Below are 17,534 nucleotides of genomic sequence, written 5' to 3' on the forward strand. Positions count from 1 at the left end.
CATCTTTGTGAGGTGGGGGGAAGAAATAAAATAAAAGGGCATTAATTCCAGCTGTATTTTCTTGGTACTTGCAGAATGAGACCATTCCTTCAAAACATCCTAAAAGATGGCAGACTTTCTGGGCAACAAGCAAAACTGAACTGTCTTGTGTATGCACAATAGTGTAAAGGAAATACATCTTTGTATCTTTTCCCATCTTCCAAATGTACACCAAAGGGAAGCATAAATTAGTGAATTTAAATACATTGTAATACTATTTCTTTTTTTCCAAATAATTTGAGGGCACCCAGCCTTTAAATGGTTTCCCACTGTCCATGATCTGGCAGTACCACCAGCCATTTGGGTTCTTTTCCAATACCTCCATGCAGACACCTTCTTGAAATCCAGCAGTTTCTTCATCTCCCTCGTAATCTGCAATGGAGATATAAATATCCTTAAGATTATTATGAATGAACTGAGATTTTTCAATGGGCTTAGGCCTGACAGTGGACACTGGAATTCCATTGCGGTCAGTTGGTATGTAGGAGGCATTATCTGACTCTTCAGAGACCAGTCGACCAGCATGTTTTACTTTAGACTCATTCATTTGGGACTGGGAAGCACTGAAAGATGAATTACGACGCACAGTCCTCAAATGATCTGTGGCAGAAAGTGACTCATTCCTACGCAGGGAACAAGGCAGATTATTATCCTTGGGGGGTGGAGAAACAAACACTGACTGTGGTCTCACTGCTAGCTGTCTAACTCCATTTCGCAATTTGACAGGCCCGGATGTTTTGGAGAAGCTACCAGGTGGCTTACTAGGAATAGGGGGTGTTGTTCTTTTGTTCTGGTTGATGGTATTCAGTGCCTGGACCTTCTTCTCTATCTTCTCCAAGCTATTGGATTTGCTTTCATTTCTTCTGTTTCTTGCCTGTGATATATTGGATGTGGTATCTCCTCCAATGGAGATGTTTTCTTGTTGTTGGTTATCAAAAGACATCAGATAATGAGAAGGAGCCCACCCTTCTATTTCTCCATATTTCAAATACCACCATCCACTTGATTGCTTTTCCAATACTTCCACTTCTATTCCAGCAGGGAAACTGATTTCAGAATCTTGAACTTTTTGATAAGAATCAGTGGTTATATACAGACATTTTGATGGGTTACTTTCATTCTCTGTTTTGGCTAGCTGGCCTGCATAAAATAAGGCATGGGAAGAAGATGTAATGAATTCTGCAGAATTTCTTCTGAAAGACTCTTCAGAGTTTCCAGAAGTTGTCTGAGGTGGACTTTCAGATTCCTCACTTCTTGAACCTTTAAGTCCACCTCTGAGTTGCCCAGTTGGTCTCAGATGATGACGTAAAATACTGATATTCATTATTTCTTGACTTTGAGAATCTGCTTTGTTCAGAAATGGTTTTGGCCTCACCATTGGTTTTCCTCTGCTAGACATGAACTCTCCAGTATCCCTTTTTGTGCTTGATTTGGGTATGCTACTTAGGCCAGCATCTGAGGCTGATCTTGGCTTAGTCTCCTCATTATGGCTGTAATGAGACTTCCCAAAGTTTGTTTGAATACTTTTAGGTTTCAGAAGGGAGGATTTAGGAGAAACTGAACGTGGAGAATTTCTTTGAATCAAAGACAGTGAGGAACTTCGAGAATCAGAATCTCCACTAGATTCCTTGCTTGACAGTGCATCTTCTATGTAAGGTCTAAAACCTTCATTTTCATAGATTGTTTCCTCTTCATGAGTCACATCATCAGAAGATTCTCCAACTTGAAATTTTGCTTTTTGGAGGGATGATCCAGGGGAAGGTTTTGGAAGGTGGAATGAGCTTTTGTCTGAGTTACCATCTTCTCCTTGGCTCAGCTCAGATTCTGAGTCATGACCAAAGGCAGGCACATCATACTCTGGTTCCTCATACATCTGCTTGTGTGGGGAATCTTGGCCATCTCCTGAAGCTGTGGTACTACTTGCTGTTACTTCTTCAGAATCCTTTACTTTATTAGGAGGAGCAGGGGGAGGAACTTTGGGCCTGGTCAGAGTGCTTGTTCGCCTATTTAAATTGGGTTTCTTCCTTTTATCAATATATGATGCTGGAGCCCAGCCTTCTTTTTCTCCAATCTGGACATACCACCAGCCCCCAGAATTCTTGTCAATAACCTAGAGAAGGATTAAATCATAAATTAGTTATGGATACAAAACACTAATACATTATTTTTTTATCCAAGCTTCTCTTTGATTTTTGCTCACTATATGACAACTATCCATCACTGACTCATTTTCTATTTTAGTCTTACCTCTGCTTTTTGTCCTCCATGAAAGCTTATTCCATCAGCAATACAAGACTGGAACTCTGCAATAGTATAATATTCAACTTCCACTGAAGGTGGCTCAGGAGGTTTAGGTAGTTGAAAGCCCTGTGGCAATAAACAGTGCCACAGAGTTTAATTAAAAATGTCAGAGAACAAGGGAAGAGGGCATTTAAAACCAAATCATCACAAATTTACTTGCAAGAGACAAATGAATATAAATGGTGGCTGCTGAAACTATCTAAGCAAGAAAATCAAAGTGATGTCAGTAGTGGCACATCAAACCAAAACCAGAAATGGACAACTCACCATGGTCAACTCACCCTGGCTGACTCACCTTGGCTCGCCACGGGACAATTCAATGAGGGATAACTCAAGAGAGAGACAAGTAGAACTATAGCTCACCCCAGCCTTGGGGACTTCTAACCTGAGAAGGTTCAAACCTAAAGCAAGACAAGTCACCCTGCAATTAACTTGTCCCTCTCTTGAGTTCATCCTGCAGTGAATTGTCTTGTGGCAAGTTGTCTCGCGGCGAGTGGGCCGGGGCGAGTTGTCCTGGACCCATCTAAAAGTCCTACTGATCAGAATTAGAAATGTTGGTAGTTGTATATAAAACACTGAAGAGCACTGTATTGGGAAAGGTTATTTTAAATTCTCTTAACTCTGATATATACTAAATTGCCATACTTTTGAATAAAGAACACACAGTAAAATCTGCATACCACAAAATTTATGGTTATGAGGCTGCAGCTTCACTTCAGCATTTCTGGCTGAAAGATTAAAAATAAGGTTGACTAACACTCTAATAAGCTTATGTTCTCGTACACCTCATATAAAGATATTAGCAATATATTATTTTATAGGGATCTATTTAACCACCATTATGGATGAATTTAGTTACCCAGCTCATAATACTTCACCTCATGATAAAAAACCTAACCTACCACTTGTTTTCCTAATTGCTCAGTGGGAAACCAAGGGCTGGTTTCCTGTACTTAAGTTCTAAATATTTGGCAATGTGTTTGTGTAATACTAAATATATAGTGACTTAAATATAAAAACAAAATCACTACTCACCAAACTAGATTCTCTTCTTGGAGGAGGTTTCATACGCAGATTTGGAGAACCTTCAGAAAGAAGGAATATTTCCAAATTATTGTCAGTAAAATTGTGAGTAAAAGGGTAAAAAGTGTTTTATTAAAATGTTTATTAACTCTTAAGTCCAGAGGGGGTTTTCCCCCAATCAAAGATATTCTAATAGCCACAGTATTTAAAAAAACCCGAGCAGATGAAAAGAATCTGCTCTAGAGGACGTTCCAGAACAGACCATAATAATATATTTCTTGTACTGTTTTACTTGGACTTCTAGAGCTGGAAAATGGGCTTTTTCAATATTTCTAATATTCTTACATGTTCAAGTAGTAACAGGCAATCCTTATATTTAAGCTTGAATCAATATGCCAGTATTATTATTTCAAACTTGTAAAGCAATTATTTTAACTAAACTAACTCCTATATTTTATACCAAGGGAAATTTCAAAAAAAAATATCTGTATGTAACGTATTACTTTAATTTAAGATGCTTATTATCAGAGGAGAATAACCATGGTCAGGTTCTCTGACAAGAAGGGAATCACTACCAGATACACTACCAGACAGTCCTTTCAACATACAAATAATTCCAAGATTACTAATATGGATTTCAGTTCTGTTTCAAGTTGTTTTCAATACAGTAGCTGTTTTGGGATTAAGAGAGTTGGGTGGAGATAAAATCCTATGGATTATTGCTGATCTTAGTGTGTGTGTGTGTGTGTGTGTGTGTGTGTGTGTGTGTGTGTGTACAAATGTGCAGATTATTTCACACTGTGGAAAGATGTGCAAAAATCAATGGTCCTGGCAGATGAAAAAGTTGCATCTTTTTTCACTATAGATTTATAGATTACTTTTCTAGGTAAGTTTTATATGGAATGGTGCTACCTATTATGTCCATTGTGTTCATTTATTCAAGGATTAGATTCATTGAATTGATTATATGACAAATGTATGTGCTTTGTACTTATATACCTTGCATGGAAACAGGCTAGGAAACTTAATATTAAGAAGCAGTATAAGAGGTGATCAGAAGGGGGCATCATGAGCCTTTTCAAGAAACAGTAATTATTTTTATATACCCAAACCCTGCAGTCTATCATAGATCTTGGAGGTATTAAACATAGGATCAATGCTGAGATAAGACAGTAGAATGGCAACCTACAGTCCACTGTTTAGGCAGTTTCTTAGCAATATATCACTTTACCCTGAAATAACTAATATCTGTGTTGTGTGTGTTATGTACATGCGTGAGGGTATGTGTGTAGAAGAAAGAGAGAGAGAGAGCATGCTATACATGAGTAACCAGCAATCTTAAAACTACTCAAATTCAAGTGTACACAGTCCTTCTAGGGACAAAACAAGCATAGAGAATGGGCAACAATGAACAACTAATGGCAGTTTAATCCACACAGCAGCATAGGAAAAGCAGTTTAGGAAGGTAATCAATACCCCATATCACAGTATTGCCAGTCACAGTGTATAACTTATTACTGTCTATCTGAATGTTAAGAATTTTGGAATTTGGACTGTGGCTACAGCATGTTCCAAGGAATAATAGAACATTATTGAAGAGTTATAAGATTAAAGCCACAATCTTAATTTACCACAGAATTAAGTGGGGCTTACTTCTGAGTAATTGCACATTCATACGCAGAACAATATGCATATCTCAGCTTCATATAAACTTGGGATGCAGATCCCCATATAAAGTATATGTAATCTTACACATGCTAAAAAAATAACTGCATGCAAAGGAGCAGTATTGCCGAAACTAACTCATTTTTGTATAAGAGTTTATAAGATTTTAAACTCATGAAGAAATGAAACAAAATTAAATTTGGAAAAATTAACAACTGAGAAATATCAGAATGGACAGATGTGTTCAAGAGGCAGCAAAATGTTTAAATCATAAGCCTTCTAACTCTTCTAGGCCACTGTTTTTTTCAATTTACAGTCCCATTTTATCTGTGCTTCTAAGTGATAAGCTTTGGGAGAGGGAAAGTTAGAAGATCACCATGGTCTTACTTATTTGAGCTCTTTGTGGGGCAATCCGTGCTATGGCAGGAGACCCCTGCACCTGTTTTGAAATCTGCTTGTCTTGGGTCATCATGAAATTGCCATTGGAGTCATTGCATAAGATGGGCAAGCTTATTTCTTTCTTGGTGACATGCGATTCCATCGTTTCAATTTCTGACTGAGTTTCCTTGTCACTGGAAGATTTCTTGTTCAGCAAGTTGCTGATCTCCATGATGTTTCCTATAATTTCCACTGGCCCTGTAAGATTCTTTTTCCGAGAGGGAAGCTCATCTTTTGCTTTCTTCAGATACGATGCTGGGGCCCAGCCTTCTTTGTCTAAATATCTGAAAATACAAAGAGCGATTGTAGTTTAGCTGCTTATACCATAATTACAAAATGTGGTGTAGAAACTGAGTTAGCATTACAGATAACCCTCAACTTACAACAGTTTGTTTAGTGACCATTTGAAGTTACAACGGCACTGGAAAAAGTGACTTATGACTGTTTTTCACATTTATAACCACTGCAGCATCCCCACGGTCCCGTAAGCAAAATTCAGATACTTGGCAACTGACTCATATTTATGACAGTTGCACAGTGGTGGGATTCAGCCAGTTCGCACCACTTCGGCAGAACCGGTAGCTAATTTTTTGTTGCCCAGGCCCAGAATGGACTTCCAGAAGCGGCATCCACACAGAGAACTGGTTGTTCACATATTTGAATCCCACCACTGCAGTTGCAGTGTCCCAGGGTCACGTGATCACCTTTTGCTAACTTTGATAAACAAGGTCAATCGGTAAGCCAGTTAAGCCAGATTTACTTAACTGTATTATGAACTTTAGAAGGCCAGATCATGAAGCTAAAACTCAAATACTTTGGCCACCTAATGAGAAGGAAGGACTCACTGGAGAAGAGCCTAATGCTGGGAAAGATTGAGGGCAATAGAAGAAGGGGACGACAGAGAATGAGGTGGCTAGATGGAGTCACTGAAGCAGTAGGCGTGAGCTTAAATGGACTCCAGAAGATGGTAGAAGACAGGAAGGCCTGGAGGAACATTGTCCATAGGGTCGCGATGGGTCGGACACGACTTCGCAACTAACAACAAAATTATGAACTTAACAACTGCAGTGATTAACAACTGTGCTAGATCTTAACAACTGTGGCAAGAAAGGTCATAAAATGAGGCAAAACCTACTTAAGAAATGTCTTAATTAGCAACAGAAATTTTGGGCTCAATTATGGCCTCAAGTAAAGGACTATCTGTATTTTAGAAAGATGACTGATTTTTTTAAAAATAATAAAACTATTAAATAATCTAACCTGATTTCCTCTAATTGTTTTCTTATATTGTTCTAGTTTGATGATTATGAACATTTCTATAAACGATATTTCTTTGTCACATCTCTAAGAGGTCATCCTTCATCTTATCTTTACCACAGCCATCCCGTGAAGCCGAATGGCCTCAGAAAGAGGGACTGGGTCCAAGTCATTGAGTGAGATTCCATGGCTAAAAGTCTGGATCTTTTTAAGTCTAGTCCAGTATTTCACCATCGTCATCACTGTAACAACTTCACCAAATTTCAAATGCATTTGAATTGCTTTGTTTGTAACATTATCTTTTATTTGCAATCATTCCATGTTTTTCAAAGAAACGGCTATTTTTTTAACCACAAATAATAATTAAGGAAGAAAGTCAGAAGAGGTGCAAATACCATTGAACTGATAGTGTTAGGAACTACCGTATATACTTGAGTATAAGCTGAATTTTTCAGCCCACTTTTTGGGCTGAAAACTCCACTTCGGCTTATACTCCAGTGAACAAAAAAAAGAACTTACCGAGGACTTGCGTGCGCGACTTTTGTGTGTGTGTGTGTCAGACCCGCAGGAATGGCTAGTAAAGGTGGCGGCAGTCCGGCATTTGCGTTTCTCTGTGTGTCAAGCCCCGTGGGCCCGACACACAGGAGGGGAGGGGGACGCCACTTCCTTACCAGCCATTCCCGTGGGTCTGACACACGCACGCATGCATGAGGGGGGAAACGCTGGACTGCCGCCGCCTCTACCAGCTCTGCAAGCCTTTGCTGCCCCTTCTCTCCGCTGCCTGGCCTGAACAAAGAGGAGCCGAAGGGAGCAGCTCTGCAAGGCTCTGCCGCTCCCTTCTCTCAGCAGCCTGGCCTGAACGAAGGGACGCCCCTTCGTTCGGAACAGGCAGCGGAGAGAAGGGGCGGCAGAGGCTTGCAGAGCTGGTAGAGGCGGCGGCAGTCCAGCGTTGTTTCCCTCCTCGTGCGTGTGTGTGTGTGTGTGTGTGTCAGACCCACGGGAATGGCTGGTAGAGGTGGCGGCAGTCCGGTGTTTGCGTTTTTTTGCGTGTCGAGCCCCGTGGGCCCGACACACAGGAAGGGTGGGAATGCCGGAATGCCGCTTCCCTACCAGCCATTCCCGTGGGTCTGACACACACACACACACGCACGCGGAGGGAAACAACGCTGGACTGCTGCCACCTCTACCAGCTCTGCAAGCCTCTGCCGCCCCTTCGCTGCCTGTTCCAAATGAATCACTGCGGTTTATAAGTTAGTAACTTGGTTGTTAAGTGAATCTGGCTTCCACATTGACTTTGCTTGTCAGAAATTCACAAGAAGGGATCATATGACTCTGGGATACAGGAAAGGTATAAATATGAACCAGTTGCCAAGCTTCTGAATTTTGATCATATAATCATGGGGATGATGCAAAGGTCGTAACTATGAAAAATGGTCATAAGCCATATTATTCAGTGCTATAGTAACTTTGAACAGACACGAAACGAATTATTGTAAGTCGAGAACGACATAATAAAAGACTACCAGAGTAGAGAAGCAGAACTTGAGAATGATTGCTTACTCAAAATAAAATATTAGTAATTTCAATTAAATTAATTCTTAAGTAAATGTTCTTCAAGAATCCCACTTTGAAATACAGGAAGGAAAAACTTTGTCTGAAATGGTATAGGGTTTCCTGCCTGAGCAGGGGGTTGGACTAGATGACCTCCAAGGTCCCTTCCAACTTTACTGTTATGATTATGATTACATATATTAGTTTTATTTCTAGTATATTTTTAAATCAATATAAAAGAAGGACTTAATTTGAATGAAAGCTAACTAGACAGTTCAGCCCCAGAAATATTTAGTTCAGAAGCTAATCTCAGTTTCAAGTTTATCCAACACAGAAACTTAGGAGAAAAAGCCCCCCCCCCCCAAAAAAAAGAAAGAAAGAAAGAAAATAGAAAAGAATCTATTTCGGAAATATGGAAGAAATTAGTCAATTATTAAAAAGCATGTGCAGTTTGTCAGTGCCTTCTGGCCAACTGAGCAACATTATTCACACTCTGGTAGATAAGAGTCTTGAAGATTCATGAACACCAACTAGCTTCAGAGGACATGATAAAAAAAAGCTCCTTAATTTCACAGCACATGGACAGATTTAACCATAGTTAATTGAACTTGGTAGACCAAGTTAAAGATGCTAGGGAATTCCTAGAAGCTTGGCCCTCAGCCATCAGTAACACATAAAGATAAAGAACATTTATACACTATTCAAAAGAAACCATAAAAAGGTAAAAGAAAAGAAAAAGATCAGAATACCCCCTTGCCAGCAGTCAACATTCCATATAAGCAGGGATTAATATCAGGATTAACACCAAACAAACAATAAACAAAACTCTAATCAATGAACTACCAATTCAAACAATCAAGAAGTAAACAAAGGTCTAATCAGGGAACTACCAAGAAGACAATATTCCCACCAGTACTGACAGGGCAAGCGACTGTACATAAATAGAAAGCAATTTTCACTCCCTGCTAGCACTGAAGATGTTACCTAGTCTAAGAATGAAGTGTCTACAAGAAAACAACCAAGCTCAGAGAACACCAAGGACTCTACAGACAAGAACAAACAACTCAATAGCAGCCTCTTCACCATCCCAAGGACAACACAAGAGAGAACTCCCTGTAAAAATCACAGGCCCTGGTGTGAAGCTTATAGGACAGAGACAACTAATTTGAGGAAATGCAGAGTTATTCATGGGAGACAGCAGGGACTATTTTGTGATTTTTATCTAAAAACGCCTTATATTTTCTTGCTCAAATCTGTGAAGGAAAACAATGAAAACAATGTGCCGGGCTAATGGAAAGTCTCCTCTTAGTTCCTGAATTCCAAAAGAAAACAAAACTGCTCTCTTTCATGCAATGACTATTAACGGAATGAGTTTCATTTTAAACAAATCTTATGTTGTCTGTGTATATATATGTCTATACTTCTTCCAAACTCTCAACAATGCCTGTCTTAAAATATGCACTCTAAACACATTGTCTACCTTCTTGTCATACAGCAAATATGCATGCCAGCCAAACAACAAATCGTGGCCCTCAAGATTTAATAATCTCTCTTGTGTCAAATTAATCCAATCACTTATTCCTACTAATGCAGCAGCTTCATAATATAGTTTAAGATTAGGCATTTTAAGACCACCTCTCTCATGAGTATCCTGTATAATCTTAAGTTTAACTCGTGGCCTTTTCCCTGCCCAAACAAATTTATTGATACCTCGCTGCCATTCCTCCAAATTAGAATCTTTCTTAAGAATCGGTATCATTTGAAATAAGAATAAAAATTTAGGCAGGACATTCATTTTCACTGCTGCGATCCGTCCCAACAAAGACAATTGCAATTTTTCCCAACTCTCCAATTCTTTTTGAATTTTCCCCCATAATTTTTCATAATTATTTTTATATAACTTTGTATTAGAGGGCGACAAAAGCACCCCCAAATATTTAACCCTTTTAACAATCTCAAATCCAGTTAATCCTTCTAAGAGAGCCTTTTGCGAAACTGTCATATTTTTGGCCAGAATTTTGGTTTTCTGTATATTAACTTTAAATCCAGAAACCTTTCCGTATTGTGTTATTATCTCCATCAGGTCCACAACAGAGTTCTCTGGCTGGGTCACTGTAACAACCAGATCATCTGCGAATGCTCTCAATCTATAATCCTGATCTCTAATTTGTATACCCTTAATTTTTTCCGAGTTCCGTATTTTAACCAATAATATCTCTAATGTTAACACAAATAACAAGGGCGATAACGGACACCCTTGCCTTGTGCCCTTCTCAATATTACATGCTTCTGTCAGGCTATTATTAACTATAATTCGGGCAGTTTGTTTTTGATATAATGCCCTAATCGGTTGTAAAATTTTTTCCCCAAAGTCCATTTTATCTAAAACTTTCATCAAAAATTGCCAATTCAATTGATCAAAAGCTTTTTCAGCATCTAGAAAGATTAGCGCCGCAGGGATCTGGTTGTTCCTTTCCAAAAACTCTAACACATCAACTATATGCCTCACATTATTTTTCATTTGCCTACCACTAATAAACCCCGTTTGGTCCCCATGAATCACCTGTTGCAGAACCCTCATCAGTCTATTAGCCAACACCTTAGCAAATATCTTGTAATCTGTATTTAAAAGCGATATCGGTCTATAATTTTTAACTTGAGTAGCATCTTGGTCCTCCTTCGGAATCAAGGAAATAAAAGCTGTTCTCCAAGACGGTGGCACCTTTCCCCCCCTCTGGATTGTCTGGAACAGTTCCTTTAACGGTTTTATCATCTCTAATTGTAAATTTTTGTAGTAAGCCGCAATCAAACCATCCGTACCTGGTGCTTTGTCCACCTTCAATTCCTTAATTGCTGTAAAAATTTCTTCTTCTGTAATTAATTGATTAATCTCCTCTTTTTGTACTTGCGTAAGAACCGGGATGCTAGCATTCTCCAAATATATATCAATGTCTTTTTCATTAATCTTCTCCTTAGCATATAATTTAGAATAAAAATCCACAAAAGCATCCTTGATAAGGTCCTGTTGAAACACAACCCTTCCTTTATGCTCAATTTTGTCTATATTAGAAGCCCTTTGTTTTTTCCTCAATCTATAAGCTAACCATCTACCTGGTTTGTTAGCGTTGCAAAAAGTATTATGCCTGGCAAACCGCAAATTGGTTGCCACTTGGTCAGCCATTAATTTATCAAATTGTCCTCTTAACAGTTTAATAGCCTCCTTAATCTTCACATCCTCTGAGTTCAAAATCAAAGCCTTTTCTTTTTCCTTTATTTCATTCTCCAGTTCTTTCCTCCTAGCTTCCACAGCACGTCTATGTTTATTATTCATATATATCAACACCCCTCTCATATAGGCCTTACTAGCATCCCAAACCATGTCCATAGAGGTGCCCTTATTCATATTAATTTCAAAAAAATCCTTCATCCGCTGTTTGCATTCTTCCACATTTCTCTGATTTCTAAACAAATTCTCATTTACGCGCCACGAGCGCCTATCTCTATTCTCCTTATCAATCTCTAACCAAACTGGGCTATGATCAGAAATAGTTCTTGCACAGATCTTCACCTTCTTAGTCCTTAAGAAAAAATCATTAGTCAACAAAATAAAATCGATCCTGGAAAAAGATTGATGTCTATCAGAATAAAAAGTATAATCCTTTTCCTGCAAATGTCTCTCGCGCCAAATATCTCGCAGTTCCAAGTCATCCTTCATTTCAAAAAAGGATTTAGGCAGTCTAGCATGACTTGGGACTGGTGTGAAGCTTATAGGACAGAGACAACTAATTTGAGGAAATGCAGAATTATTCATGGGAGACAGCAGGGACTATTTTGTGATTTTTATCTAAAAACGCCTTATATTTTCTTGCTCAAATCTGTGAAGGAAAACAATGAAAACAATGTGCCGGGCTAATGGAAAGTCTCCTCTTAGTTCCTGAATTCCAAAAGAAAACAAAACTGCTCTCTTTCATGCAATGACTATTAACGGAATGAGTTTCATTTTAAACAAATCTTATGTTGTCTGTGTATATATACCCGACAAATGAATCAGTCACACAGATTCAGTGAAGCAGCTGTGTTTTTCTTTTGAAGTTTTCAAGAATCTTCTCATTTCAGCTGAAAGATTGGAAATTGAGATCTGCAAAAAGTTAAGCAAGTCAGAATAGGATTTAGGAATAACCCTAGGCCAGGGGTCTGCAACCTTGACAACTCCCAGAATTCCTCAGTTAGCATAGCATAGCTGGCTGAGGAATTCTGGGAGCTGAAGTCCACAAGTCTTAAAGTTGTCAAGGTTGCAGACCCCTGGCCTAGGCCATCGTACCCAGAACTAGCACATTTGACAAAGAACTTATGCATTAGCCATTAGTTTTCATAGCTAGCTTTTATAGAAAGCTTTAAGTACAAGTTAATGCAACAACTATTGGCCAATTTTCTGAACAAGTATAGAAATGCAGAAAAGAGAGAAAAGAGGATCTTTTTCTTGTTCTGAAAATGGAATACAATCAGAAGACTGCAAGAAGGCAGAGCAGAAAAAGGGGGCTTTTGGATTTTCTATTCACAAATCCACTAATGTTTTTAATGCTCTTTGAAGGTAAAACTTAATATTCCAACCATGATTCTAAAGGAAAAAGGCGAATGGGCAAAATTGCCTCTGTTTGAGCATTTTCTTCCCCCTTTAAAACATCTGCTTTCCAGCTCCAGAACACTGGAATTATTCCAGAGGGAAGGAAACTAGGAAGGGAGTGGAAGGGGGAGAAAAGTGAAAATCTGACCAGAATCATCATTTTGTATTTATATTTAAGGAGGAGAATGTTAAGAGTTTAAGGTGGAACTTACTTTTTTTTCTCTTATGGCAGCTAATTCACCATTATAAAAAACTTTCTAACAAGCACTGTTTATAGCAGGGGTAGGCAACCTTGGCTCATGGACTTCAACTCCCAGAATTCCTGAGCCAGCCATGCTGAGGGGAAAAAGAGAGGTTTCCAAGCTGAGCCATGTTGGCTCAGGAATTCTGGGAGTTGAAGTCCATGAATCATAAAAGAGCCAAAGTTGCCTACCCCTGGTTTATAGCAATGACCTAATTAGCAGAAATTCTCCTACTGATCAATTTTCAAAGCTATTTGTGATAACATAATGCATGTCCTTTTCTGTGTCCTTTTTATTCCTAGCAACATTTCATGTGATCTTTTATGAATCTCTGTAATTAGCTGTTTAGTGGATGAAGGAAAGCATAGCAGAGAATTGGATGGAATATAGAGCCACAAGAGAACTAAGAATGCAAGAATTTCAGTATTTCTGACTCTACCTGATGTAAGAAATATTATGAGTATAATGAAATATTTATATCCTTTGTATTTACATTTGGGCAGATCTAGCATTTCTTGTTTTAGTACTACTTTTAGTACTAATCTAAATTGAAAAACTCCTATTCTTGATTAGTCTACAAAAGAATTTCCTTCTCATTAATTCAGTTATGACACTAGACGAAGATCTGAATAGGAATTTCATTTCTCAGAATAATTTGAAGAATCAGTTTTCATTACTGAGTTGTAAGAAAATGTAAAGCAAAGCACATTCCTTATAGCTGTTCATGAGGTTTATTATATTTGGGTACCAATGAAATCTGAGCTGCTGGTCATTGCCCTCAAGGTAAATCTCTTTAATTGGCTAACATTATGCAAAGGAAAGAGGTGGGATTAAACAGACCCTATGGAGATCTTTAACCTCTACTTTAAGTCATTCTAGATAGGCTTTTCCTATCAGTGTTGTTACAATCCAAGACACAAAGTATACATCTTCTAATGCTGAATTATATGAGCAGCTTTGCCATTCAGTTTCAAACAAACCCTTCAAGTTTTGACATCCATGAACTATCTTAAAGACCAATAACAGGCCATGTTAAATCTCAGAAATAATGTGTGAACAACGAAATATTTTTCGTTGTACTATTACAAATATTTTTCGTTGTACTATTCGTTGTACAACGAAATATTTTTCGTTGTACTATTAAGGTAAGCTGAAGTCGTCTTTAAAGCAGAGGCAACAAGCTGTTGCATGGTGTTATTCGGGGAATAGCTTATTTAGATCTTCTCCACATTCCTCTCTCAATTTAGTGACTATATAAACATAACCATCTCTGTTGGAAAAAATTCTGAATGTAAAATTGCAAACATGATACCATTTCATGGGAGTGTTTAATAAAATAGAAGAATAGCAGCAAAAACATTGTTTTCTTTTTCACCTTCTTTGTAAGAACAATATCCTCCTTTTTACAGTTTCCCATAATAGCAAGCTCTTCCCTTCCCCCCAAACCACCAGATATATCCATAACTATATGTACAGTGGTACCTCGATACTCGATTGCTTTAAAAGTTGTCAAATTTCTGTACTAGAAAACATGGATAGGGCTAGCTAGAAATTTAATTAATTTTGTATGAAGAGGATACGTGGCATTTTTGAGCATTCTATGTAGCTAAGAGAACAGGATACCCAATGACATTCTCTGTGTATTTTCAAGGTTGGTATAAGCAAAAGACAAACAAGGCTTATTTTCAGACTGCAATATGAGCGATCAGAGAGGATAAAAAATCTAATTATAATCTAGAATTTCCTATAGTGTAGTCATCTTAAATGAAAATGCTGAATACTTTAAACCTCTGTTAGGTTTAAGATAAAATAAAATTTGCTAGTACAAAATCAATCTTTAAAAACAAAAAGGGAATTCAAAAGTAAAATCAGGGAGAGTTGATGACATTGTTTTTCCTCCTGCAAATGCTCTGCACTCTGCTCCTGCACCCTTGGCTTTGGATTAAAGTCCAGAGAATGATTTAAAGAGAGAAGAATGCAGAGCTGACACAAGGCCAACCATTCTCTGCTCACAGTGTTAAGAGTCTACTCCCACTCTATCAGCTTTCCTTTATTGTTGATGGAAGAGTTAGTAATGAAGATGTTACTACAGTCACTATGTTTATAAAACATATAGATCTCAGTATGTTTCCATTATTCAAACCATAGGTGTTGTAAGATGGTCAAACTTCAAAAGCAAATAACAAACTATGAAAAGTATCTATTTTATATGCAAAGTAAAATGAATAGAAGATAATTCGCAGGACCCTGGAGTGAAATGGGTCATCCAGAAGACGGTTTTGTAATGTGACTAGGTGCATAAGTTTGCATTATACAAGGCAACCCTTTATTACAGGTTTACTTAAAGCCATTCAGGAGCCAGGTTTTCAGGCTTCTTGATCAAATATATTCTTTTTTTTCATTTGAATTACAGTGATTTTACTTAATAGTTGAACTGCCAGGCTGCAATCTTTATCACTCTTTGGGAAAAGACCCAGCTAAATTCTGTGGGATATTTCAAAGAAAGTAAGGAAGCAAAAGTATTAGGATCAGTTTGTAAACCTGGCTGTTAACAGTTAACATTGACTACTTTTATATTTTGTTGTGCTTTTGATCTTTATTGCATCAACCAGAAACAGGAGTGCATTGTGCTGAGCACAGCAAATGCCTACGTGGCATTTAATGTATTTAGAACTATGTCATTAAATAAAAAACCCTTCGTTTCTGCATGGAACTAATTATTTAAAGCTACCAGAAGGAAAGTGTTTGAATTACAGCCAAGATTACCTCTTCTCTGCAAAAATTCAACACATATGCTAGTAGAACACGTTGCTCTTTAAAAACCTTCTGTTACAGCTGAATGCAAATTACATACATGTATACACACAAACACAGAGTGCTTCCCATAGTTTAAAATATCATATTACAATCCTATGGAAGATGGTTCACTGCTTTAGTTGGAAAAACTAGGAAAACCCCCAGAAAATTTGATTTGAAAATCCACTTAAACACCCATCCTTCTTAAATGCAAGAACAGCTATACTTGGTTTTAATTTTTCTCTCTGATTTGTAAGACACGTCCTCTATTCTCTCCCTAGCTGAAGAAATCTGCAAACTGCAAATCTTACTTTACAAATCTTATTAAAATAGTTTAACTGGCTTTTATAACATTATTAACATTTCTATATATTTGAAACATTTTTGGGTCCTACCTTTGATAGAAATATATAGGATTTTGTTGGAACCAAAAGGCTTGCACATGCCAAAATGACATTACCTTATGTACCACCATCCTTCCAGGTTCTTTTGAATGACTTCCACAGTGACTCCCTTGTCGAAACTAATTTCATCCTTCCCCTGGCTGGTATATGACTGAATTGTGACATATTTCTCTTCTAGCAAAGAGAGAGAAGACAACATCAGTTAAGATCAAACAGCTGTTTTGTCTTCTCTCATTGTGATTTCAAATTATTTTGCAGGCAATTAAAATCCTTGAGCATTGCAGAGGTGGAGTCTTGCTTGTGAGATCATATACCTATTAATTATCATACTGTAAGCATGCCTGTGTCAGCACCATCACCACCGCCCAGCTCCTTTCATGCCAATAAATGAGACAGGGTGTCTAGAGAAGGGGGTCCCCTGCATCATACATATGGTATTGACAAAAAATCAAACAAGCTGCCAAAGAAGCAAAGCAGCACTGGAGGAATCTTCTCCAGCTGGCTCCATTTAGCACACACATGATTATAGTAACCCTGCATTACTGGAATCTGTACAGTGAAGCTGGAGCATGACCAAAACTCTTCAACCCAGAGGAACAGACTGAACTATACTTTTCACATTCCAACAGACAATATCACGTTTCAGTACAAAGCAGCCAGGATTTGCTTTTGTTGATTAGATCATATTCTGCTTTCCAGGTCATCTCTACTCATAAAAGAAGAGCAAGTGTATCTTTTTAGCCTTTTTTAAAATAAAAATTGCTAATTCATTGTTAACCCCCTGGATTGCTATAAACACTTGCACCATCAGGAAAACACATCGCACAATTTAGTTAACCATGTTCATAGGAACACTGGTCCTTTTAAGCCAGCACTGGTTATACAGAGGGAAGGATTTTACATTGATAATTTGTGGGCCTGATAAGTTGGACCTTCCATACAGAGGGCATGTAGTCTACCTCTGAGGTATAGTCCTGTTAAACTAGGTATCAACATTGTCTGGTATTTCTCACAGACCATGATCCAAAGGCAGGCAAGATCCTGTTAATCGAGAAACACTCCTCCTGATATTGTTTTGGGATTATCAGGACAGTTTCTGTCCTCACTTTAATATTTAAAGTCCAAAATCCTTATTTATTATTTGCATATCCTCTTTTTCTTCCAAAGGAACTTGAGAATAGCTACAATATTTTT

General features: G+C 38.0%; 1 protein-coding gene and 1 long non-coding RNA gene across 2 annotated transcripts in view; both read right to left on the reverse strand.

Annotated features, from left to right (window-relative positions):
* Positions 1-17,534, reverse strand: part of LOC310641075 — a 186,749-nt gene that overhangs the window by 21,203 nt on the left and 148,012 nt on the right. The gene's annotated exons all lie outside the window — the stretch shown is intronic.
* Positions 254-17,534, reverse strand: part of SH3PXD2A (SH3 and PX domains 2A) — a gene marked incomplete at its 3' end in the record, with an annotated part of 113,855 nt that continues 96,574 nt past the window's right edge. The window contains exons 5-9 of the mRNA XM_083363759.1: positions 16,397-16,514; positions 5,416-5,750; positions 3,376-3,425; positions 2,287-2,406; positions 254-2,149 (exon numbers count right to left, since the gene is read on the reverse strand). Of these exons, the coding sequence (XP_083219885.1) occupies positions 254-2,149; positions 2,287-2,406; positions 3,376-3,425; positions 5,416-5,750; positions 16,397-16,514 (2,519 nt within the window). The remainder of the gene's footprint in view (positions 2,150-2,286; positions 2,407-3,375; positions 3,426-5,415; positions 5,751-16,396; positions 16,515-17,534) is intronic.

The sequence above is a fragment of the Vipera ursinii genome (assembly GCF_947247035.1).
Source record: "Vipera ursinii genome assembly, chromosome: 5".
Taxonomy (NCBI): domain Eukaryota; kingdom Metazoa; phylum Chordata; class Lepidosauria; order Squamata; family Viperidae; genus Vipera; species Vipera ursinii.